A 27,817-nucleotide genomic window follows, 5' to 3' on the forward strand; every position below is an offset into this window, starting at 1 on the left:
CTTGTCGGCATCCGAGCCCACGATCCCCGACCGTCCCCGTGCAATCACCCTTCCCTTTCCTCCCTCGCCATTCTGCTCATTAGTGCCGCCGCCAAGCCCGACCAAGGTTCTTCATGCCACGTGTCATGATCGGACATTTGCAACGTTGGGAGATCGGTGTAAACATCCAATCACTTCTGCACACGTGCACTGGAGCTCCTCGGGTAATATGGATGGGCCTTGAAGCATGCTAGTTCAGCATAGAGATATACTCGTCCGAAAACTTACATAGATCTAGCCATGGGTGAAGTTAAAATCTTTCATACAACTGTTCTAATAATTAAGCTATACGCGGGAATTGATTTATACTCTATCGAGGCGTTTGGTATGGGATGATCGTTCTAGAATCAAGGATGATGTGGGTACAGGTGATGAGATCACCGTATTTGGTTGCACCACAGTGATCCTATGTAGCAGTAATCTTAAATCACATCCACTCCTCAAATCACCATCCAACTCGGTGATGGGATACCCGTTCTTAAGGTCAGAAATCCAAGATCATCCCAAAACAGTGATCCTGAGTTGAAAGTTGAAGACAAAAATACCCCTCAAGTTAGTAGAAAATTGATACATCAATATACCATCAATATATTATGCCTATGTTATATATATATTATGTTGATATTATATATTATATTAATGATATATGTTATATTATAATATATTACTAATTATATTATTAACTTATTATTATTGTAGAGTAATTTTAAATTCTAGTAGAAATATATTATTATATTTTATATTTATATAATGAAAATATTTAATATACTACTATATTCTCTTATTTACCTTATTTTTTAATCAAAATATTTATTAGTATTAAAAATAAAAATATTAATTCTATGATGACAAATAACATATTTTTATAAGATTAATAATTTATAGGAGTAATAAATATATTTTTATAGAATATATTAACAATTAATATATTGATAAATATATTAATATTTATTATAATATATTTTATATGATTAATAAATATATGATAAGGGATACTAAAAATAGAATATGTGACAAAATTATGGAGCTATTTTAAAAATTAGTATATTGACTTATATTTTTAATTCATGAGAATTAAAAATACATAAAAAATCCATCTAAGATATATCAAAGGTATTTGTGGTATTATGTGGTTAGTGATCTTGGATTCCCATACCATACCAAACAAGTTATTTATGGATATCCGGAGATTTTTAATTACTGGACCATGGTCTACCAAACACATTGATCTTAGATCACCGAGGATCAAATCACCCCGACATTCGGATCACTGGGGATATTAGATCACCATGGTGATCCTGTTGGGGTTACCAAACGCCCCCTATAGTCATTGAGAGCTTTCCGTATTTGTTTAAAAAAAAAACTTTTTCATAATTATTAGATGACTTCTAGATTCATCCTCTTCTAAAAATTACTGGTGAATGATATGAGCATTATTTTTTATTGAAATTTCATATACATGGAATAGGGCGCGTATTTAGATTATATTATAGGATTTTTTGGCAAATCTTCAAGTTTAATTATTAAAAATTTTATTTTCTAGTCCTTTGGATGTATAATTTAATTTTTTTGTTTAATATTCTTTATTGAAATTTTATATACATAGAATAGTGCAGTTGATCTGATGATATTTGGATTATTTTACAGGATGTTTTGGCAAATCTTCAAGTTCAATTACTAAAAATTTTATTTTCTGGTCGTTAGATGTATGATTTAATTTTTTTCGTTTAATATAAAAAAAAAAACAGCCAATGATGCACACGTGCCACGTTCCTTCACAACTCTTCTCTATCTTTTTTTTTTAAAATGTTTAAATCCCTCTCTCTCTCTCTCTCTCGCTCGAAAGTCGAGGAGATGGTAGTCCAGAAGTGGGGAAGTCTGGTCTGATAGACGCCGGGATGGATGTCTCACCGGTGTGGTTTTGGAGTGATACAAAAGAAAGCGGATGGAGACAGTAAAAAGAGAAAGAGGGATGGTACTGCTGCTTCTATCAGAGCTCAGAATCCTCTCACCCTCAGCTTTTCTTCAGAGAGGAGAAAAGAATTCTATTTTATACTATTCTTGTGACCCCATTGCTTCTTCTCCTCTGCCTGCAGAGCTTCTTTAGCGCATCCCTGTTTCCTTTTTTGGTGAAAATTTCAACTTCTTCTTGACACAGTCTCTGTATTGCTCCTCCTTTTACTTTTGCTTTTTTTTTGTCCTCCTCTCCTCTCTCTTCTTGTTATTTGCTTGTTCCATGAGAATTCAGGCTAGGCGGTTTGGAGGAAAATGGCTGAAAATTTTGCAAGAAGGACCCCCTCAGACCGAGGAATCGAGCAGGTCTGGGCTTTGATACGAGCTTGTTATCAGTTCTAAATGATGCTCATTTTGTTTCCATCCGTTTTTCCTTTTTGGTTGCTCTCCTGCTTTCCTGTTCTTGCAATAATTTCCACTTTCGGTGAGAGTTTGTGATGTGGAATGCGTTAAATTTGGCAGATGTGCTTGCTATTTTTGGTAGGTGATTTTAAGTAACCAGGTTTTTATTTGATTGCGAGTTCCAAAAATTCGGGAACGGAGCAAGCTGGTTCTATATCCATGTGGAGAAGACCACTTCTTTATGTTCGTGGGTCGAGCTCTTCTTTTTTATGACTTAAATAATGAGGTTTTGTTGGTCTTTCAGTTCTATTTTATTATTGCACAGGCTAATGGTGGTGGGGACTACTCTTCCCTACTGCTAGTTTTGAGGTGCTCTGCAAATAGTATAGCATTTGATGTTATGATACTCTTTGGCTTGCAGTCTTCACTCCCTATTTTCTCTTCCACGAGTTAGTTGTATCTTTGCCATACATTGCAGATTGTTTGATGAACATATATCCAGAGTGAAATTTTGTTGGGTATCTATACTTTGCAGCTGATTTGCAGTCTTAATGAAACTTTTTGATCTTGCACATTTATTATTAAGTTTCTTTCCTGCACATATTCTTGATTGTTTTTGCTATTACATAATAATAAACTGAACTTTTCATATCTTGCAAAGGGCATCCTTGCTTTGAAGAAGGGTGCGCATCTTCTGAAGTGTGGAAGGAGAGGAAAGCCAAAATTCTGTCCTTTCAGGCTATCCACAGTAAGTGCTTCTGACACTGTATGCCATTATTTCCCAAAAGATTGATTTTCTTGCAGAGATGCATGTTCAAATTAAGATTTGAGTTCTCTGAATTCCTTTTGGAGTGACTGCAAAAGATCGCGACATGAATAGTTTATTGTAGCCAGAAAGAATATGATAGCTTCATTGGTTTTCGGTTGGGCTACAGATTCTTGCCATTCTGTGCGGAACCTGAGCTTGATAGATCAATGAGCCAAGCTTTGGATCCGCATAGCCTGCTGATTCGGCTCAATATGCTAAAAAAATGAATAAATGCATGAATGATATATGTTATTTTAGTAATTATTTATATTTATAAATATTTATATTTATTTTGTCGCGTCCCAACCCCACCATTTGAGCTGGAATATGACATAGCCATATCTTTGTTAAAGTATGATTGCAGGGAATATGCAAGGCCTATGGACTTGAATTAAATCTTACAATACCAGGATATGAAATGTGATCAACATTTCAAAACAAGATAAAATAATTCCACCATTAATAGATAATAAGAGTTAATCGGCTACAAATTTCAAACACTTAATTGGCATCTGAGACACTCTAACTATTCTACTCTCACTCGGACCTGAAACCATGGCCAAGTACTAAGTGTAGTGTGACTTTGAAAAGAAAGGTAACCAAATGGCATGAGCAAATAGCTCAATAAGAACGCCTTTACACAAATAAATATATTAACTAAATAAAAGTTAATAGCAATTTTTCCACAACAAATATAATAATAGAATGTTATTATTAAGATAGTTAATAATTTTTTTCGTATCCATTATTCAATAGGGCACAATGTATATCAATATGTCCTGCACAACCAAAATAAGAATTTTGTCCTTCAGTGGTTCAAAGCAATCAATTTGTTTTACATTTCATGACATTTTGACAGGGGACAGATTTGGCAAACATCCTGATTGTACATCATAAGTAATGTAAGTTATTTTTTGGCTCTAGTCTCGCCATGATCATGTTTCCCGCCTGTGATGGGCAACTGATAGTGTCACGCTTTAGCTTGTGTTGAGGTAATCCATAGTATCATATTCCTACCTGTGACAAGGCGAACCGTAGTATCACATCTCTGCCCATGACAAGATGGACCACAATGATGTTCCTGCCTGTGAAGAGGTGAACTTTATTAACATGGCTAACCCAGAGCCCACATCCATTCATTTGTTTCAAGAGTGCATACTAGATAGATTAAGTTATCTTCGACTTTGCACTAACTATTGTCACGTTTCTAGCCCGTAATAGTGCAGCAATAAACATGGCTAATTTGAATGCATCTTACTGAATCATCCAGTTATGCAAGCTTCATTAATTCATTTATTAATTAAAATCACCCATCATATTCACAATATTAAAGTGCAAAAATATTATCATATTACATGCACAATCAAGTACATCCGTACTATGATACACATGCACATATCAGAAATTACGCTGTACAAGCAAGCATGGAAGGGGATACTTATCTCTACTGATAGCAAAACCCAAACAAGGTATGCCAATCAATTCAAAAATACACCTAACATGTTGAAATCATCACTTTTCCTAAAAGCTTAAGCTGATAGGATGAGGTAGATTTATTTATATATTTTATATTTTCTTACACTCCCTCTCACATGTGGGCCGGATTTTTCTTTAATGGGCGAGCCCAACATGTGAAATTTTTAATAATGGGGTTAAAGAGTGCGGAGACAGGGTTCGAACTCAGGACCTCTGCTCTGATACCAAGTTGAAATCACCACTTTTCCTAAAAATCCTTAAGCTTTTAGGAAAAGTGGTGATTTCAACATGGTATCAGAGCTAGCGGCACGGGTTCGATTCCCAGGATAAGCGATTAAAAAAAAAAAAACTCCCTTGCTGGAGAGGGGCAATTGTTGGCGGAGGCCGGTGTGGGCTAAGTCAGCAGGGCTCGCTTGCGGGGGGATTGTTGGTGGAGGCCGGTGTGGGCCAAGTCGCAATCGAACGCCGGAGGGGCGCTTGGGATGGTCGGGTTAAAGACCATGGTTAAGCCTTCACTATCACCTGCGGATTTTAGTGAGATGGCAGCGCCTACGGTCCTAACAGTGGTAAGCTTATAGGATGAGTGGTGATTTCAACATGGTATCAGAGCAGAGGTCCTGAGTTCGAACCCTGTCTCCACACTCTTTAACCCCATTATTAAAAATTTCACATGTTGGGCTCGCCCATTAAAGGAAAGTCCGGCCCACATATGAGGAGGAGTGTAAGAAAATATAAAATATATAAATAAATCTACCTCATCCTATAAGCTTAAGCTTTTAGGATAAGTGGTGATTTCAACATAACATATCCAATTAAAATAATATTAATATTTAGTATAATTATAAAAACTAATTATCCTTGTAAAATCGGAGAACCAACTCGACTATGATTAACCACCCCACAAGCATAACTAAATTTAATTAATCATTTACTAATTTTTCCAAATTTCTAATCTCATTTTTTTTGGTTTTCGAAACTTATTCTAACCCTAGGTTTTCCCTAACCTAACCCTAATCCAGCTACATGTCCTACATTAAGGAGCATGAGGCTAGGGTTTTACCCCAATTAGGGGACTAAAGCATAGGACCCCATGCTAATCATCTTCTTATCTGGGTGGTCGTGCTCTTACACAAAATCAAACTTGCTAAATTAAAGGAGGAAATAGAGGAGATGGTAACAGAGGAGTGGAAATTTGCGATTTGGGGTGGAGATCTATCGTAAGATAAGGGATGAAAGAGTGCATGGAAGAGGGTAGTCTGTGATGGAACTGGAGGGTGGTCAGGGTGTTGGGGCATCACTGATTGGTGGCAAAATAGAGGGCCCTAGAAGTGCTCGGATAGAGGCAAGAAGGGTTTGTTGCATAGGGGGCAACCGTGGGGAAAACACGAGAGAGAGGAGGATGGATAAGGCTGGCTGGGTGGCAGTGCACGGTGGCGAAAACCAGCCAAATCCTAGTGGCAGTTGGTTGGATCTAGAGGAGAAGCCTGATCTAAGTATAGGCAGCACAGCAAGGGTTGCCAAAGGCAAGATCTAGCGAAGGGAGGGAGAGATTTGGTGGGGATTGGCCAGCAATAGGCAATGTAGGGTGAAGTTGGAGGGGAAAAAGGAAGAAATAGAGGAGATGAAGGCAGGGGTTGTGAAATCGGGGAAGAAGAAGATGATGGGAAGGGTTTGGGGTTCAAGCATCTGATTAAATGGTGAAACTTGGGGAGATTCCGGTGAGTACATAGGTGTGATGTTGAAAAGCAAGGAGACCTGGATAGCAGGGAGTCGAAGACGATGGAGCTAGTAAGATGAAGAGGGGGACGAGGAGGAGATTGGCAAGAAAGGAAGTGGCTCCAGGGTGTGTGAGAAGTTATCGAGGGCTTCAAGCATCGATTGATAGGGGAACTAGAGAAGAAGAGGTGTCAACCTAGTGGTAGCATGGTAGACCGTCGAGGACTTGGGAAAAAGAGAGATGAGATGTAGTGATGGTGAAACATGAGAGGGTAAGAAGAAGATAGTAGGCACAAAGGAGAGTGGGCATTTCTTCGATTGATAGGTGGATGCTGATGAGGACATCGGTAGGAAGGAGGGGATCGAGAGTTGGAGAGAGAGAGAAACAGCTGCATCGATTGCAAACTAGGGAAGGAAGGAGGGAAAATAAGAGAAACAGAGTAGAGGACATGCATGCCCTGCCCTCACTGGTGATCCAAGTGAGGGTTCTGGGCGGACTGTGCACACGTCCCTTATCTAGCAACGGTTCCACACCCTTCCCCATTTACAATGACAACTCCACAACAACCCCCTTTTTGGCTGCAAAATCATGCACGCCTCCTCTTTTCAGGCAGCATCTTCGGACCCGCCCAGCCGTTAAGGCTGGGTCGATTCAACTAGGCTAGTCCAATTGGACAAACCCTCACATCTCTCTTAAAAAAAAATTTAACTACAAAATTGTCATAACTGGGCCTTCAAAAAGCCGAGGATACTTAGCTCTCATCTCATCCTCAAGTTTCCAAGTAGCCATTCTCTCAGTGTGATTACTCCATTGCATCTATAAGGACTGGTGCAGCATCTCAAGACTTGCTCTTTTCTATCCATAATCCAAATCGGATACTTTTCATTGGTCAGTTCCTCACGAAATTGTAATGGCTCAAACTCCACTACATGGCTAGGGTCTGGCACATACTTTATCAACATTGATACATGAAAAACATTGTGTAATTTAGAAAGGGCACGTGGTAATGCTAATTGGTATGCAATTTCTCCCGCTCTTTCTAGAATTTTGAATGGATCCACATATCTGGGATTTAGTTTGCCGCATATTGCAAACTTTGTCATGCCAATAGTAGGAGACACCTTCAAGAAAATATAATACCCTTCTTGGAATTATAGCGCGCTCCTTTTATTATCTATATAGCTTTTCTACTTGCTCTGTGCTCTATGAAGCTGCTCCCTGATTAGCTGAACCTTTTTTACATTTTGCTGCATTGTTTTAGGGCCTAACAGTTTTCTCTTGCCAAAATCATCCTAACAAATGGGGGACCTACACTTTTGGCTATACAATATCTCAAAAAAGCCATTTAAATGCTCGCTTGGTAGCTATTAGTGTAGGCAAACTCGACTAGATTGTTTGATGCACCTCCCAAATCTAAGACAGAATTTGAATGGTCTCTTCAAACTATCCATCAATTTATGGGTGGAAAGCTGTGCTAAAATTTAATTTAGTTTCTATAAGTTTGTGTAGGCTCTTCTAGAACTGAGATACAAATCTTCCTATTCGATACAATAGTTACTGGGACTGCATGTACCCTCACAATCTACTTAATGTCCAAGTTTACCGGTCTCTATAGGGAAAGACTAAGTCTAGAAGGTAAAAATTATACCAATTTTGTCAGTTGATCAATAATCACCCAAACAACATCATTACGTGTAGGGATTTTGCATAGACTAGTCACAAATCTATGGTAATGTACTTCCATTTCTACTGATAGATGAGAAGAGACTGCAACAGCCTTGTAGGTCTTTGATGCTTGGCTTTCACCTGCTGTGCGACACACTGAGCTATCTCTCTCGTCATACTAGTTGATGCAGGCTGAAACCTGCAAGTCTTGGCCAAACCAAAAGGATTCAACCAAGGAAAAGATAATCCTGGGATGTCACTCAACCAGGGGTAGCGGATGCCACTCGACGCTACTAATCGCAGATGCCACTCGATGCGACCAAGCCACATGCTTGATTGGGAGGAGGATGCGACTCAACTCACAAAAGCAAGAAAGGCTTGCTGGAAAGAAATTCTGAAAATAACAACTCTTCTTCTCATTTCATTCATGTACCAGCTTTATATGCTATCTTGGAACATCCCTCCAAGCATAGGTAAGACAAAACAGTGCTAAAACACATTGATGAGAGTCTAGTTACAAGTTCCAATATTTAGAAATACCAAAAGACACTTGGGGAAATGAAACTATGTGTTGGAAAAAGACCAACTTAAATGCATTTCGCTGGAAGCTGCTAGTCCAGACGTGCAGTAATAAAAATGCCATAACTTTCTCTAGGGATCTTCAAATGGCATGAGATCAAGTGCGTTGGAAACTAGAGTAGAGCTTTCCAATGGTATATGGCATGCTACCTGATTAACCATATATTGTTTCCAGAATTAATTCAAAACTAACTCTGTCATGCTGCCAGGATCAAAAGATGACTCACTAAACACGAGCCGACTCTTGAAAGCAATGAGTCGACCCCCATTATACATGAGTCGACTCTTGAAAGTAAAGAGTCGACCCCTGCTACACATGAGTCGACTCTTGAAAGCAAAGAGTCGACTCCTGCTGCTCCTGCATCATTCTCCCCAGCTTGAAAAGAACTCGCCTTCGAGTTGGAATTCAAGTCTTCCCAAAGCAGATGATCTAGTTTCTTGAGCTCCTTACTTGAAATCCATGCATCCTCGGAATGTGGCTTTCCTTGCCAATGGACCAAGTATTGTGTATAAGTGCCATGCCGAGTCGTGATAGAACGTACATCCAGAACATCAACAGACTCACGCAGAGGATTAGAGAGGCGGGACTCGAAGTCTTTTGGTTGAAACACAATCTTCTCCTCATCTCCATAATAAGGATAAAGATCACATATATTGAAGGTAGGATTGATTGAAAATCCTTCAGGCATTTCAATTCGGTAGGCATTGGACCCAACTTCTTCAGAATCCGACAAGGTCCAAACTTTCTCTGTTTCAACTTATTATAAGTACTTGTAAGAAATCTTTCCTTTCTCAAATATACCATGACCAAATCTCCTTCCTTGGACTCTAACTTCCTTCGTTGAACATCAGCTTGTGACTTGTACATTTGAGTAGAATGCTGCAGCTGATGTCGAACTTGTTTATGGACCTCCTTTATGTGATCAGCAAACTCTTCAGCTTCCATACTCACTCTTGTTTGATTTGGTAGTGGCAAGAGATCAAGAACATGACTTGGATTTCTGCCATAAACAACTTTGAATGGAGGCTTCTTCGTTGATCGACTGGCTGAACTATTATAAGCAAATTCAGCTTGAGGAATGACAAATTTCCACTTCTTTGGGTGCTCTCCCACTAAGCTTCTTTGTAAGTTCCCCAATGATCTATTTACTACTTCAGTTTGTCCGTCGGTCTGTGGATGGTAAGCACTGGAGAATTGCAATCAAGTTTTCAAAAGTTTCCACAGCATCCTCCAGAAGTGACCAACAAACTTTACATCACGATCTGAAGTTATGGACTTTGAAACACCATGTAGATGAACAATTTCTCTGAAAAATAAAGTAGCTATGTGAAATGCATCAGTTGAGCTCTTACATGGTATAAAGTGAGACATCTTGGAGAATCGATCTACCACCACAAAAATGCAATCAAACCCATGCTGTGTTCTAGGCAAACCAAGAACAAAGTCTATTGATAAGTCTTCCCAGGGAGCATTAGGGATTGGTAAGGGCTGATAGTAACCAGTATTTTGGACTTCCACTTTGGCCTTTTGGCATACAAGACAATTTTGCACAAACCGAGAAATATCACGCTTCAGGGTAGGCCAAAAGTATCACAGCTTCACAAGAGCTTCAGTCTTGTCCCTTCCAAAATGTCCACCAAGTCCGCCAGCATGTAATTCTGCAATAACAAATAATCTCCAAGATCCCTCTGGCAAACAAAGTTGATTGCCTTTGAATAAATAGCCATTGATCAGCAAATAGTCTTTACTCTTGTCATTATTCAAATTCTGCAACACCCTTTTAAAGAATGGATCTGCAACATAATAATTTGGTAAGAGATCAAAGCCAGTAATTTCATAAGAGAGTGTTGCCAACAAACTATGCCGTCGACTCAAAGCATCAGCAACTTTGTTTGATGAACCACCTTTATGGTGTACAAAAGAAAACTTCTCAAGGTATGATACCCAACCAGCATGGCGAGAATTCAGCTTTTTTTGGCCCTTCAAGAATCTCAAAGCTTCATGGTCGGAATAGAGCACAAATTCAACACCAATAAGATAATGTTCCCAATGCCGCAAAGCTTGAACAATTACATATAGCTCTTTATCATAGGTTGAATATTTCAGCTTTGCATTACTGAATTTTTCACTGAAATAAGCAACAGATCTTCCTCCTGGCAAGAGAACAGTTCTTATGCCAACTTTGGAAGCATCACACTCCACTTGGAATGGCTTAGAGAAATCTGGTAGTGCTAGGACCAGTGCTTCAACAAGTTTGGACTTCAACTCTTGGAAACTTCTTTCAGCCTCATTGGTCCATTGAAATTCCTTCTTCTTTAGAACATCCATCATTGGGGCAGCAATGGTACTGAAGTACCGGATGAATCTCCTGTAGAATGATGCCAAACCATGAAAACTTCTCACGTCAGTGAGACTTCTAGGCGTAGGCTAATCAAGAATAGCCTTTACCTTCTCGTCATCCATCTTCATGCCATCAGCACTAACAACATAGCCTAGAAATACAACTTGATTAGTCATAAAAGAGCACTTCTTCATATTCACATACAACTGGTTTTCAAGGAGCACTTTGAAAACATTAGATAGGTGATTCACATGCTGTACACTATCCTTGCTGTAAGCTAGGATGTCATCAAAATACATCACAACATAATGAAGTTCTTCAAAACTTGGGTCATAAGCCTCATAAAAGTGCTGGAGGCATTTGATAATCCAAATGGCATAACCAGCCACTCATACAAACCATCTTTGGTTTTAAAGGTTGTTTTCCACTCATCACCTTTTTTAATTCAGATTTGGTGATAACCACTCCGTAAATCAATCTTAGAAAACACCTTTGCACCAGCCAACTCATCCAGCATATCAAGTCAAGGGATGAAAAATCTATACTTGATTGTAATCTTGTTTATAGCTCTACTATCAACACACATTCTCCATGTTTTATCTTTCTCAGGAGTTAAAAGGGCAGGGACAGCACAAGGACTAAGTGATTCTCTAATCAATTCCTTTTGCAATAAATCAATGATTTGCCTTTGTAATTCAGCATGCTCATTAGGAGACATTCTATAATGAGGCAGATTAGGAAGAATAGCACCTGGAATGAAATCAATTTGATGCTGAATATCTCGAAGTGGTGGTAAACCAGCGGGAAGGTCAGCAGGAGCTAAGCCTTTGAATCTATCCAATAAGTCTCGAACTTCGTCCGGAACTTCTGTTTCAAATTCTTCACTTTTTTCTGCAGCAACCAGAGCATAAACAATACCATCTTTTTTGTATGACTCTTCAAATTCCGTGTAAGATAATAAGCTGATTTGGTTCGAAGAATGCACACTATTTGGAATGTCAAAACGTACTTCACTTTGTTGTGGATAATAGTGTAAGTGTTCTTCCTCCCATCATGATAAGCATTCCTATCAAACTGCCATGGTCTGCCAAGAAGCAAATGACAGGCATCCATGGGCAACACATCAAAATAAATTTCATCTTCATACTTGTCAACAACAAATTAACTTTGCATCTCTGAGTCACCATGATTTCTCCATCCTTTTTGAACCAGAAAATCTTGTAAGGCTTTGGATGGTGTTCACAAGAAAGCTTCAGCTTTTCTATCATTACTTTTAACACCATGTTCTCACAACTTTCTGAATCAATCATCAAGATGCACTTCTTTCCATAAGAAAGAAATAGGTTCGAAAAATATTAGGCCTCAGCCATTTATCAGTCTCTTGAACATTCAGCACTTGCCGGATTACAAGACTTTCTGCATCACAATCACCTTCACAATATTCTTCATTAAGATTAGCCTCTGGTTCTTCATCATAAATTGGCTCTTCATCTTCTTCTTCCACAAGATGCAATTCAGCTTTCTTCTTTGGACATTCATAGGACCTATATCCAGATTTACCACACCGAAAACATTTGTTGGAAGATGAATGAAACTTCCCACTCTCCTTACTCCCTCCACCCTGATGTTGGGTTTGTTTTTCAGAGGTAGGAGCCAACTTCTTACCCTTCTCTTTCACCCCTTTTGAGCTTTCACCCTTTTGGTATGAACTCCATTTTATTTTCTCTTCTGCCTTCAATGCCTTTTGATATGCTTCCTCCAAAGAATGAAGTGAATGCATCATCAGCTCGCCTTTGAGATTATATTTCAGTCCACTCACATATCTGGCCACCAATTGATTATCAGATTCTTGTAAGTTCACACGACTCATAAGCTTCTAGAATTGCTATGTATAATCACCAACAGATTGCTCCACACGCTAATGCAACTAATGGAACTTTTGGTAGAGAGTTTGAGAATAATCCAAGGGAAAAAAATTCTCATCAAGCTTCAATTTCATCTCAGCCTAGGTATTAACTCTTGGGATTCCTCTTCGATCTCTGCTACGCTGATATTGTTGCCACCAGATTAGAGCATGACCCTTCAGCTTCGTAGCCACAAACTGCACATTTCTCTCATCTGTAAGAAATTTCCAATCAAAGAAAGCTTCTAAGGATGCTATCCAGTCACAATAGCCATCAGCATCAAGTTTGCCATCAAAGTCTTGCACTTGAACTTGGATGCTTCGATCAGTATTCTCGAAAGCACGGGTCAAGCGTTCCATGGACCATTGATCAGCAACACCAGGTTCTGGAACAAAATTGGAAGAAGATGAATGGTCATTTTGGCTGTGGTTGTTGAAGAAGATATTGTGTTCACTTTCTTGACTTTTATGGCTTCGAGTGGGTGAATCTTGCATCCGCTGATAGAGTTTATTTACCATGTCTGTCAGTGCTTGATTCGATTCTCGTAATGCAGCAAGTTCAGCTTGCACTTCATCACGCTCCGTATCCCTTTGACGTCGTGGAGGATTCCTTTGACGCCGTGGAGGCATTGTAGAGGACCTAAGGATACGAAGAAGATCAAATAATTTTGAAATAAAGGACACCACAACACGAAAATCTGTTCTGATACCAATTTGATGCAGGCTGAAACCTGCAAGTCTTGGCCAAACCAAAAGGATTCAACTAAGAAAAAGATAATCCTGGAATGCCACTCAACCAGGGGTAGCGGATGCCACTTAACGCTACTAATCGCAGATGCCACTCGATTCGACCAAGCCACACGCTTGATTGGGAGGAGGATGCCACTCAACTCACAAAAGCAAGAAAGGCTTGCTGGAAAGGAATTTTGAAAATAACAACTCTTCTTCTCATTTCATTCATGTACCAGCTTTATATGCTATCTTGGAACATTCCTCCAAGCATAGGTAAGACAAAAAACAGTGCTAAAATACATTGATGAGAGTCTAGTTACAAGTTCCAATATTTAGAAATACCAAAAGACACTTAGGAAAATGAAACTATGTGCTGGAAAAAGACCAACTTAAATGCACTTCGCTAGAAGCTGCTAGTCCAGACATACAGTAGTAAAAATGCCATAACTTTCTCTAGGGATCTTCAAATGGCACGAGATCAAGTGCGTTGGAAACTAGAGGAGTAGAGCTTTCCAATGGTATATGGCATGCTAGCTGATTAACCATATATTGTTCCCAGAATTAATTCAAAACTAACTCTGTCATACTGCCAGGATCAAAGGATGACTCACTAAACACATGAGTCGACTCTTGAAAGCAATGAGTCGACCCTCGTTACACATGAGTCGACTCTTGAAAGTAAAGAGTCGACCCCTGCTACACATTAGTCGACTCTTGAAAGCAAAGAGTCGACCCCTGCTGCTCCTGCATCACTAGTCCACTAAAAATTATCTCTCAAATCTTTGTACTTCTTGGTGCCTCCTATGTATGGTGTAAGCAGAGTTGTGGGCCTCCTTTAGAATATTTTTCTTCAACTATGCAATTTTACGGACCCAAAATCTTTTACCAAACCTTTGGGAACCATCCTTATGTACTCCAAATTCTGATAGGGCATCGGATTTTATTCCTCTTATCTTCTGCAGTTTTGGATTTTCTCTTTGAGATGGCTTCATGCTCTCAATCAAAGTGAGCTGCACCTTATGAATAGTAAGCTGGGAATCAAGATTGTGCAATTATACCTAAATCCCAACCTCTCCAATCTCCCTAAACATTCTTCTATGAAGTGATTAGATCTACCAAACTATACAAAGATTTTTTGCTCAAAGCATATGACGTAGCATTTGCCTTCCTCGGGTGATAATTGATAGTTCAGATCATAATCCATTAATAGCTCTACTCTGTCTTAGGTTTAGCTCCTTCCAAGTAAGATATGTTTCAACTCTTATAATTTGTGAAGATCTTATAGGGCTTCGCATACACATAGTGCCTCTATATTTTTAGAGCAAAAACCACAACTGCTAGTTCCAAGTCTTGAGTGGGGTAATTCTACTACCTTTCCATTCTCCATCAAAACACAACATAAATTTTTTTGAGATGTATAAAAATGGTGAAACATCCTGTCCTAGATGGTTTAGCTCCTTCCAAGTAACATATGTTTCAACTCTTATAATTTGTGAAGATCTTATAGGGCTTCCCATACGCATAGTGCCTCTATATTTTTAGAGCAAAAACCACAACTGCTAGTTCCAAGTTTTGAGTGGGGTAATTCTACTACCTTTCCATTCTCCATCAAAACACAACATAATTTTTTTGAGATGTATAAAATTGGTGAAACATCCTGTCCTAGATGGAATGATCAGAACCAGGGCTGTCACCAATCGCTTCTTCAACTTTTAAAAGATCTGCTTGCATTCTTCTATCCACTTGAACTTAATTCACTTCTAGGTTAGGCAGGACATGGACATCGCAATGTGAGAGAACCCCTCAAAAAAATCAAGTAAGATCCAGCCAACTTTAGAAGCTGCACACCTCAGACACATTAGTAGACCGACTTCACTTAGCCATTGCATTTACTTTCTTTGGGTCTATAGAGATGCCATTCTTAAGAGTCCAATGCCCAAGAAATGTAATACTTCAACTACAACTTGCATTTTTTTTCTAGCTTAGCATAGAGTATTCTCTCTAAGAGTTTGCAGCTTTATGCTTAAATGCTCTTTATGCTCTTTTGACCCTCAGGATACACCAATATGTCATCAATGAACACTGCCATGAATTAATCCAAGAAAGGTTTGAACCAAGGTTCGCCGTCTCGGTACTGGACCCCGTATCGATACTATCTTATTAGTGTTGGTAGACTGTATGGTACGAGATGGTGAGGCGTACTGAGTGTCGGTATGGTATGAGGCTGTATATTAATTTGGTATTGATACGGTATGGTATGCCCAGTATGGTATGGTACTAACTGATGCGGTAAACCTTGTTTTGAACATCCTATTTATTAGATCCATGAAAGCTGCAGAAGCATTTGTCAACCTAAACGACATTACTAGGAATTCATAATGCCCGGACCTTGTTCTGAAGACTGTCTTGGGCACATCCTTAGCTTTAATTTTTAGCTGGTGGTTGTGAGAGCGAAGATCGATTGTTGAGAAGACTTGCGCTCCTTGTAACTGATCAAATAGTTCGCTAATGGTACTTGTTCTATATTGTTGCTTTGTTTAGCTCCTGATCAATACATACTTGGAACCTCCCATCTTTCTTTTTCACAAATAATATGGGAGCACTCTAAGGAGAAACACTAGGTCCGATAAAGCCTTTAACAATCCTACAATTGCTCCTTCAGATCCTTCAACTCAATTGGAGCCAGTCTATATGGAGCCCTAGAAATGAGATTAGTGCTTTGAAGTTTGAACCAAGTTAATTGAGAACCCTAAACATATCTAACGATAGCTAATATGACTATATTATATATGGCAAGGTTATTCTTCAATATTCACATGCATGTCTGGTGTCGTTGGAGGTTCCAAGTAGGGAAGCTAAATTTGACCTAGTTAAAAATGGACATGGCTTTATAATGAGGAAATAAATCATAAAAATGCTTTTCAACAAAAGACATTCTGAGTTCCAATTTAGGGTTCACATCAGACTGTTGTCAGCTAATATATTTTGAAGACTGAATTGCATTTCAAAACCTCAGGCCAGGTATATGGTAAGATTAGACAAAAATGTCTGCAGCTGCAAAGTTTGATCCATAAAATATTTGTGAGATTGAAACCCTTGCCCTTCCATCCGCAAGCAGATCTCGCTGATATTATGCGTAGGTCTACATAGAGCTGTCTTCTGGAACATCAAGTTTCAGTCCATTCCGACAAATCTAGGCCCCATGAAGTTTCTTTTTTTTTTTTGTTATTGTTGAAGAAACACATCTTTCGTCTCAGCAGAATTCTTAGCCGACTAGAAACTTTTTACAATGTTTATGTACCATGGGTTTTTCTTAAGGGTTTTATTAACAACTTAGCTGAATGTCTATGTGGTAAGATGGTTTCGTTGTCCTTTGACCTGAGGCAGAAGTTTTGGTATCATTTGGGGAGTCAGGAGTGAGTAACAGTAATGCTTCTAATGCAGTGAGTTATAGTGATAAGTAATAGAGGCTTGTTTTGGCCTATCATATTTGATGCTGAGGGAAGAAACTAAAGATATTGGTTAATAGGAAGGGATCATTGATGAAAGACACTGTTCTTGAAGAAATCTAATTATAAAAACTAAAAAGTAATCAAATGGAGGTATCCTTTAGGACAGAGCAATGCCTGGAAGAGAACTGACTTTTTTGAAGAAGTATCATTTATGTTAGATCTAAATGCAATGCATTCCTGGAATCTGAGAAGGTGCTACTTTGAGTTGCATACTTCCATAACATGATGTGAACATGCATAAAAAGTTCTCCTTTTACGAAAGATAATTTATTGTTGCGTAGTACCATAAATATAACCATTTGAAGTACATGCCAGGAACATCATGAGCAACAAATGTTTCATAGATTTTAATTAATTTTCATGTCTTTGTTCAACAATACTTGTAGAAGAAAATTTGTTTTAGGTAATCTGTCTAAAACATTTTGTTAACAAAAAATATTGTCTTTTGACTTTCAGGATGAGAAAATTTTAATCTGGTACTCAGGAGAGAAGGAAAAACACTTGAAGTTAATTGCTGTGTCCAAGGTTGTTCTTGGACAGCAGACAGTATGTAATACTTTAAGTTGAAAAGCTTAATCAAAATCCTGGTGTTTATCTATTAATACTGAATTGCAATTTTACATTTACAAACTATATGATCCTGCAGGTAAATTTTCTGCGCCATTGTCAGCCAGAGAAAGAGACTCGGTCATTTTCACTAATCTATCAAAATGGTGAACGCTCTCTTGACTTGGTACTGTCGCCCTGGAGTTCTTTATTGACTTTTGTCTGTTTAAGTGCTAATCTAATTGCATCCCATTTCTTAAGTAAATTTTCTTTTCGTCCTTCAAATACTTATTATTTTTATTGTTTTCTGAACTTGCTTGTTTGCTTCGTCTTTTATCTTAGATTTGCAAAGACAAGGAGCAAGCTGAATCTTGGTTTCTTGGATTGAAGGCCTTGGTTTCGGCTTCTCATCATCCAAGAACTTTGGCTAACCTAAGAAATAGCAGAGGGGCATATAGCTGTGTCAATAGCCCCATTGGCCATGTCCGAACAAAACATAAACTAGGATTTTTACAGGACTCAGTGAAATTCTCAAAGGTTAGTAGTGCAGTACAGCTTTCTATTATACTGTTGAAGGTGCCTATGCTGTATTTGCAGTCTTTGAATACAGTATTTTTCCTTCACTCCATGAACTTCTTAATCTCATTTTGATAAATTTAAGCTGACAATATTCCATTGATTAATTTTCTTCTGAAGGTGCACAGTTTATATGGGAGCCCTTCTCAGTCACTACTAGAGAGGTATTTTTCCGATAGTGTGTTAAGTTCTTCAGATGTATTTTATTCTCCAAAGAAAAGAACCTTATCAGATGTGCAACCACATTGGGATAGAATGCTACCCCATATACCCTTTACTGTATCAGACAGTTTCAGAGATATTAGCAATTCTAACTTTGTTAAGGAACCAAGAGTGGTTTTGACTTCTAAAATCAGCTCATCTGACCATGTGTTTCCTATAGTAGATAAGACTGATTCCTTGAAGGATGTGTTCATGTGGGGAGAAGGTTTAGGAGGGATATTAGGCGGTAGTTTGGACACAGATCGTTCAAATGTTAATGCTTTACTTCCGAAGTTATTGGACTCCACCAGGATGCTTGATGTGCAAAATATTTCTTGTGGAGAAAGGCATGCTGCACTGGTTACTAAACAGGGCGAAGTTTTCTGTTGGGGTGAGGAAAATGGGGGGAGACTGGGTCACAAGGTCAATATGGATGCGAATTATCCCAAAGTTATTGAATCTCTCAGTAATGTGCATGTACAGACAGTTGCCTGTGGAGGACAACACACATATGCATTAACAAGGTCAGGTGAACTCTATGTGTGGGGTGATAACGATCATGGCTTTGGGCTTTCAGGTGACAGAAGCAGCAGAAGCCAGTGGTTTCCTCATAGAATAGCTGGTCCTTTAGATGGTATATGTATATCAAGGGTTGCTTGTGGTGAGTGGCACACAGCTATTGTATCCTCTTCTGGACAATTATTCACGTATGGGGAAGGAACCTTTGGAGTTCTTGGACATGGAAATCTTCAAAGTGTTTCTCAACCAAAGTCAGTCGAGTCTCTAAAAGGATTAAGAGTAAAGTCTGTTGCATGTGGACCATGGCATACAGCTGCAGTTGTGGAAATCATAATAGGTAACTACAAGAGCAATACTCCTGGTGGCAAACTTTTTACGTGGGGTGACAGTGACAAGGGGAGACTGGGTCATGCAGATAAGGAGAGGAAGCTTCTACCCACATGTGTTGCATCACTTGTGGATTGTGATTTTGTTCAAGTTTCTTGTGGAACAGCTCTAACTGTTGCACTCACAGTTACTGGCATAGTTTTTACCATGGGAAGTGCAGTAAATGGACAATTGGGAAATCCTCAGGCGGAGGATGTATCAATTGCAACTGTTGAAGGATTACTTAAAAGTGAGTTTGTTAAGGAGATCTCTTCAGGTTCTTTTCATGTGGCAGTGTTGACAACAAAAGGAAAAGTGTATACTTGGGGAAAGGGTGCAAGTGGACAACTTGGGTTAGGTGACACTAAAGACAGAAGCTCTCCAGCTCTTCTAGAGGCCCTGGAAAATAGAAATGTACAAAGTGTGGCCTGTGGATCAAATTTTACTGCAGCAATCTGTTTACATAAATCAATCTCAAGCAAGGACCAATCCATCTGCACTGGATGCAGAATGATTTTTGGATTTACAAGAAAGAAGCATAATTGCTATAATTGTGGCCTTGTATTCTGCCATTCCTGTAGCAGCAAGAAGGCTATAAATGCAGCTCTGGCACCAAATAAAAACAAGAAATGCCGTGTTTGTGATCCATGCTTTGCTCAGCTGAAAAAGCTTATAGATCCCGGATTAAGTAAGGGAGTTGCAAGTCCAAGACCACTACAGATGATGCATAAGCTATACTCAGACCAGAAAATAAGAACACAAGACAAATTCTTTCATGGAGTAAGCATGTTTTATCCTAAACCATCAGCACCCGAGGAAATTACACTAGCTGATGGAAAAATAGTACCTATGCAAGTGGGTGAGCAAAGTTATCAAGATTCATATCTACCATGCCAAGGCAAAACTGAGAGGTGGGGAATGGTTCCATGCCCGCTGCAGTTCAGTGAACAAGCTAGAGAAAAATCTTTAATGTCTTTCCCAATGTCCCAAGAACTTTCTGATGTTTCTCATGTTCGTGCACAATATCACTCATTTGCATCAAAATCTATAACTCACAATACTACCAACTTGAAGCAAGATATAAATAAAATAGAGAAGACACTAAAAGAAGAAGTGCAGCGACTTCAAACTGAGGTAAATTGCCAATCCTTTTTAAAAAAGTTACATTCCTACTCTTATAGTAAGGGACCATTGCTTTTGCTAATCCTTTTACAAAAAAGTTACAATCCTACTCTTATAGTAATGGACCATTGCTTATATTCATGATTTGTCGTGTTGTATGTAAATTTTAACGCAAATTCTTGCAGTTCATATCCATCTTGTTATGAAGGGTGAGCAAAGTAAAGCATTTTTTGGGCTTGGAATTGCATTCTTTTCATGCGTCAGTGATCTGGAATTGTTATTAAAGTCTGACTTTGGTCCTTATCTCACATTTTTACATAGCTATACATCTTGCATCCAAACAAAAAAGGCATCAATGCACTAAACAAAAAATATTGGCATAGGTGTTTGATTGGCTGGCCTCTTTAACTTATCTATATATACCTGTTATCATTTTTTTATTCCTCATCCCTTTTACTCTGCATGAATTATGTGCTATTCCTAGAGCTTGAATTGTGAAACTCTTGAAGTGACTAAATTTATCCGGTGATGAAAAATGTTGATATTGGGATGGGAAGACAAATGAGTTTGTTACACATTTGTTTCAAGTAAATAGTAGTGCATATATAGAAAGATAAAAGTTGGACAAAGAATAGGATAGAAGTGCATCAAACTTGTAGAAATGGACTCAAGACGGAAGAAGTATATTGACATAGGGTGGGTGTATAGTATTATGATTTTAAGCCAGGACCATTAGAGGTGCAAGTGATGCGGTGAGGAGTAGAGGGGGAGAGGTGATGATTAAGGTTCTCCATCTCAGTACTGGATCCCATGCCATCCTATTACTACGTCGGTACGCCGAACCGGTCTCTTGTATCGCATACAGGTTTGGTATTGGTCCGATACAGTGTAGCCGGTATGCATCAGTAACGGCCGGTACGACAAATATTGGTGACAATATTGAAGTAGCATTTGGTTGGTGGTTACACCGATGTAACTGCATGTAAAGAATGTCCAGAAGAGGCTTGATAGTTGGCGAAAAAGTTTTTTTTAACTTTGAGAGAGCAAGAAAAAGTGCAGGGAAACAAAGTAGAGGTTGATTGTCGGATAGTTGAGCCACCATGATATTAATCTAGGGATCCACAAAACTAGGAGCCATTAGATATAGATAACATGTAGGCATGCTACCATACAAGATAGTTTAAATGATCAGTGACAGAGGGAGGAGGTTGTGAGTCACAGTGTAATTTGAGTCCCATATAGTATGAGGGAAGGTTTGGTTCTGGGTTTGCTATGACAAGTCTAGGCTACAAGAGGAGCCAATGAATGAGAGAGGTCGGTAAAGATGGCAATTGGATAGCACTTATATTTGGGACCTTCACCAGCAAGAAGGGAAAGAAGTCTAGAAATACACCAATAGGGGCCACCATCCATAACTTGGATACATGTGCCTTTCCCAGCAAAGACTCAAAGCAGCAAGGACTGATTCTATGCTTCTCAAGGATTGGAAAAAGGAAACCTAGAAAGCTATTGTTTTGTGGTTCTATTTCAAGCACACCCCTGCAAATATTGTAGGCACCACCTACTACCATTCTACTATCAGCTGCATACAAAGAGTTAATCAGGGTGTCAATTTTTCTGGACCAAAGGATATCTATGGCAAGCTACTTAATGATAATAGATAAGAGCTATAGAGAGATGGATAGCATCATGCTAGAGCAAGTGGGACACTTATGGTGTGACATTGATATGTGGTGGTTGGACAAGGCTTAATAGGTGAAACATTATCAATGTTTTGATGTATGGTGATGAGAAGATATGCTTTCCTAAGTTAATGCTTACAAGGTGCACGATGTCCGGTACATCTTAAGCTTGAGCAGGTAATTGATCAGATAGGAAAGCAGCATATCATGCAGGTGGTTATGGTAATGAACTACGATACAAATGTTGCTAAGGATATTTTGACGATCAGGAGGCCATACATTTTCTAGACCCCTTATGCTGCCTACTATGTAGACTTGATGTTGATGGATACTGGCAGGTTCCATAGGGTAAAGCAAGTGGTAGAGACAGCCCAAACCATCACAAATTTCATATATGACCACATCTAGGTGTTGGCTTTGATGAGGAAGCACACCAAGGATAATATACTGAGACCAATAGTCACCTGGTTTGTTACCCATTATATTTCACTTGACAACCTTATTGAGAAGAAGGAAGGCCTATGTCAAGTATGCATGAGTGTCATGGAAAGAGAGTAGATATGCCCCTAGTGGCACAATAGGGAGTAATGTGGACGGGTTAACGACAAGCCAGCAGTTCTTGAAGTGGACTGAGAGCGTAGTGAAGGTATATGCACTATTGTATCGAGTAGGGCCATAAATAGCAAGAAGTACTTCCAAATGGGTATCTTGTATCATATGATGCTGATTGCCAAGGCTGAGATTAGGCAAATGGATCTAAAGTATGTTGATGAGATATTGATATCATTGAGGAGAGGTGGGATTACCAAATGAGTAGGAAGTTGCATCTTGCATGCAAACCAAGTGCATTTCTTAATAATTGTTTTTTCTTATAAAATAGAATCGTGCAATTTTTTGTTTTCCAAGTAGGAAGATTGATGTCTTGGCAACCTACTACCTCCATCCAAAGTTTCAATATAGTGTCCTAGGAATGGATATGGATGAAGAATCATTGACTGCCAAGTGCAATATCATCTACAAGATGGAGCTTGATGTAGTCATTATTACTAGATGTTTGGAGGAGGGAAGTTAAATAATGGGAAATAGGAAGAATACCTTACCAATTAAAGAAGATATATAATGCTATATATTGTGTGTGCTTCATAGACTAAAGTTGTTATAAAGGACTTCAACAGCTTTGGTGAGAGGCCAATTGTGGAATGCATAGACAATATGAATCCGGGTATTTTTGACACCAACGCTAAAATGTTTTTGATCCTCTCACAAATGGTCTCATTTAGTGATTGTGAGCGCAACCCGTCAACCTTCTCCTTAATGCATAGAAAGTAGAGCAACCGCCTAATACAGAAGAGACTAAATGACTTGGTATACATCCAATACAATCTACGTCTCAAATTGAGGAGCATCCAAGAGGGATGAAATATGATGATCCACTTCATAGTGATTTTGTATATGATGATGAGGATCCCATGGTTGGTTAGCTTGAGGGCTAGAAGCGGCAGTTAGAGCTTAATGAGCTAACGTCACCTCTTTGACCAGCTAGTATCATGGGGCAAAAGAGGTTGGGATGAATGAAAAGCAATGGGCAGAGCCTCACATGCCACACTTATAAATCAGGCGATGCCCAGTAGCAGAGCAACCATAGAGGCTAGGGGGGAGCAGATTGTGAATGCAAAGCTCTATTCCTGAGACATCCATCTAGAGATATGATATGGAGATGCTAAGAAGAGGTCACCATGGTACCTAGTCTGGTCAGGAAAATAGGGCTAGTCAGGGTGGTGGGTCTAGTCGAGTCACCCAACAAAGCTAGACACACAGGGATAGCCAGTGAAAGAATGCAATTTCTCATAGCAGTAAGGAAAGAAAAGAAAAGAAAGCTATAGATTTGTTGAAGAGAGGAGACCATCGAGCCCTCGAATGAACGGTTTCCCAAATCATTTCACAATGGGGTGATGATACTAGTGATAGTTCGAGCGATGATTCATGGACAATCACAATTCACCCTACCATGCAGGATACAGACCATGGTGTATGTCATAAGACATAGGAGTATATGATAACATGTAGGAGATGGGCTCCTCGAAGTGGTTCATGATATGACATTTCTACAATTGAGTCCCTGTACATATTTGTATCCTCATTGTATATGAGATCCTGTTGTGCACAAATAGGGTATGACTTGTATAAATATCCTCTTTTTGAGATATCATATTCGAGTTACTACTGCCCTCATAGTTGTAGCTAGATTACGAGCTAGATTTCATTGCTGCGATCTTTCCTTAGATGCGAGTGGGATGGCCAATCCAGTAACAGAAAGAGGATTAGTATCAGGGTGGTTTTCAAAGAGGCTTAGATTATTGGAAGTAGGGGTAGGTATAGTATGTGCATTGGAGTCGTATCCAAGGTCTCGATAATGAATAAAATCTTGACATCTATGAGCGGCATAGACACTCCATGAGGCACTAGTTGTCAATATGTATTTTTTAATTTAAATCAAGTTGATGTATGTATTTTCAAGATTAAAAATGTCTATTGCTATGTTTAATATTAAAATTGGATCCAATAAGTAGTCATAGGGTCTCTCGGGATTAATGTAACATAAAATAATATTAAAATACCCTTAAAATCACAATCTAAAAATCCATAAATCTTAAAATAATCTTCAAAAAAAATTTTAAAAAGCAAGAAAAGCAAAAAATGTTGTATTAGTACTGAATTAATAAGCATCTACTTATTGAGTGTCGGTATAGTATGGTTCCATATTGTATTGTATTGGTACCGGACAGATAAAATACCTAGAAACAACACTATAGACATTGCCAGAAATAATCATGCTATCAACATAAAATAGAAGAATGGTCTTCCATGGTGTTTAGGTTGGTATAAACATGGCATGGTTATGGTTATTATGAAAAAAGAAACCAATAGCCAAATTAGTAGCTTTAAATTTCTCAAATCAAACACAAGAAGCTTTGTTTGCGACCATGGCATGATGAAGCAAAGAAATATGACCAAGAGGATGAGGAAGACTTGATGGTGGCTGCATAGGCACTTCCTCCTAAAGATCACCATCATACCTTATTGAACCGAGTGGTACATACCATATCATACCGATTCGGTACCGGTATAGGTATAAAGGGCGTATTGACACTCGATACGCCGAACCGGCCTCCGTATCGAGCATACTTCCTGTCACTGGTATGGAGCCCGGTACCGAAGAGCGGTGTACCTTAATAAATTTGTTATATCAAGTTATTAGATAGGCCCATCCATGAACTTCAGCAATAGCTGCTATAAGAGCACACATTGATGTCATCTCAGCTATGGGCAACCATGCTCTTGAATAAAGCCTCAAGCAACTAGGCAAAGCTTATAATGCTTAACAGAGCCATCAGAACAAGTCTTAATTTTATAACATATTTTTGACTAATTGGCAGTTCCCCAAGAGGCAAGGGCACAAGTTGCCAAGTATGAAGATGCTGCGATGCTGCAAGCTCCTCTGATTTAGGATCCTGCCACTTCAGGAAGGCTAGTGGCTTGGTGTTATGTTGCATGTACCCGGTGACGATGAATGGCTGCAAGAAAAGTATGATACTCTAGAGAAGAATGAGAGGCAATGCAGCCAAAAAATTGCTTTAGTTGACATACCTAAGTAGGATAATAATGTTTTAAGGGAGCAGGTGCATAACCCAGCGGTATAACTAGAGGAGCCTAAGTTGGATTTGGAGCTACATCATTGTTACCTACAGCGAGGATTTGAGGGGTATAGTTTGGGGTATGAGCAGGTGTAGTGCCCTCATCTGTGGGAAAAGGATTGAATTCTTAGAAAGAGAAGAGAATAGATCTAAGAAAGATGAACCAACAATAGTTAAAGGACACATGGTATCATCGAGGGTGGTTTAGGCTAATAAGGTAGATGTTCAAATAAAATCATATCACGGGAGAGTAAAAGTGCCTTGCAATTGGATCAGAATTGTAACCAAGAAATATACAAATAGTAGATCAAAGGTGATTACTAATGGTGGTAAAAAAACTAAACAAGTACAACTAAAAAAACATGAAAATGGTCATAAAAGGGTGGGGAAGAAAATAACTGCTCACTTGGAGATACACCTGATAGAACAGAAAAAAAGCATTAGATTAATAAGATAAACAACAATTAATAGTGCAGCAGCCTATAACTATTCTTGCAAATTACTCTCAGCAAAGTAATCTTGCTTCTGGAGTGAAGTTTACTCCAATAAATCCAGTGGCTAGCTTGGTCATTGTGAGGACTCATGCAGGTTGTCTGTTTAGTCCTACATCGGTTATGCACTGGGTAAATTCTAGCTACTTGTGTAGGGCCAAGAAACCCAAATAACACTTTAGCTAGTCTTTTTGGGTGAGGTCCTGGATTGTTATAAATGGTATCAGGGTGACCTGGCCAATAGCCCATATGGATAGGGTATATTGTAGCAATTTGCCCATCTAGGATGGCAATATTTGTGCTTGGATTTGGACCCCTTGACTTGGTGAGGACCATGAGGCTTAAATGGGGGTGTGTGAAAAGACCCGTGCAAGTGTGTGTTGCCCCATATCATCTATCTACTAGATAGATCGTTGGTACTCGTATAGGGGTAGGGAACCCAAATAGTACTTTCTTAGCTGGCTTGTTGTGTAAGGTCTTGGATTGTTATAGTTGTGTGAGTGATTCTACAACTTAACAATGTTGAGTGGTGTCCATTTCCTCGATGAATGATTCCTGCGATTATCTTATTCCCTTTTGTTCAGACTTCTAGTCTGGACCATCCTTGCATCGCTTTCAGCCTGCATCAAAACTATAAAGAACTAATAGCAATGACCAATAAGTTTATGCAAGCGCCCTTGATAATTAAGATTTGAAAAACTGAATATTAAATTGATAATTTATAAGTTCACTTTCCAACCCTTATATTTGGAGTCTGTTCTCTTGCACTTTGCATCAGTTAAACTATTTATCAGTTAGATGCATATTTTTTAACGTATGTGAAAGATGAATACCTTTTGATTTAACTTCTTCATGCTCTTGATACAGGCAATGTTCCTTACACACCAATGTCAAAGTAGAAGTCGGAAGCTCCAACATTAATAAATGTAAATCGAGGAAACTTGGTCACTTGCAAGGGATGAAGCTGCAAATGCAAAGCAGCAAAAGATGTAATTAAAGTTCTGACAAATCAGGTGCGAGGCATATAATTTCTTAACAAACTGTGTTCACTGCATGATTGCTCGTTACTAGAACTGTTTGAGAGGAAAGGATTTTGTACAGGATAGTTCGCAACAAAGGATGTATTTAATACGAACAGTTGCATTTCCACTTGCAGAACTGCTTGACCAAACCTTTATAAAGTTGATATGGATGTATCAGAATGATTTTCCCTGTTTGGAACATACAGAGTCAGCTCTTGCTTGTCTCTTGCTAAAACCCTTCATAATATGAACTAGTACTAGTGCAAAAATTCTACCTTCGTGGTTACAACCATATTCCATTGAGAGGAAGCATAAACAATTTGTAGAAATAAAGTATGCCTCTGTAAAATGGAATTAAGTCCATTGACTAGTCAAGACGAATTACCTAGATCTTTGAAATATATCAAAAAGCAGTCTGGAGGGGAAAAATCCGTAGTTGTAGTCATAACTATCTGACACATTTTTATGT

At 38.8% G+C, this 27,817-nt stretch overlaps 1 protein-coding gene across 1 annotated transcript; it reads left to right on the plus strand.

Moving 5' to 3' along the window:
• Positions 1 to 1,892: 1,892 nt before the first annotated feature.
• On the plus strand, positions 1,893 to 27,247 carry LOC120108706 (PH, RCC1 and FYVE domains-containing protein 1-like). Its single transcript, XM_039122394.1, has 7 exons — positions 1,893 to 2,358; positions 3,056 to 3,142; positions 17,585 to 17,674; positions 17,775 to 17,861; positions 18,017 to 18,211; positions 18,371 to 20,470; positions 27,194 to 27,247. The coding sequence occupies exons 1-7, from the start codon at positions 2,308 to 2,310 to the stop codon at positions 27,245 to 27,247; spliced, it is 2,664 nt and encodes an 887-aa protein (XP_038978322.1). The 5' UTR covers positions 1,893 to 2,307.
• The last annotated feature ends 570 nt before the right edge of the window (positions 27,248 to 27,817 follow it).

This window comes from Phoenix dactylifera, unplaced genomic scaffold, assembly GCF_009389715.1.
Source record: "Phoenix dactylifera cultivar Barhee BC4 unplaced genomic scaffold, palm_55x_up_171113_PBpolish2nd_filt_p 001505F, whole genome shotgun sequence".
In the NCBI taxonomy this organism is placed as follows: domain Eukaryota; kingdom Viridiplantae; phylum Streptophyta; class Magnoliopsida; order Arecales; family Arecaceae; genus Phoenix; species Phoenix dactylifera.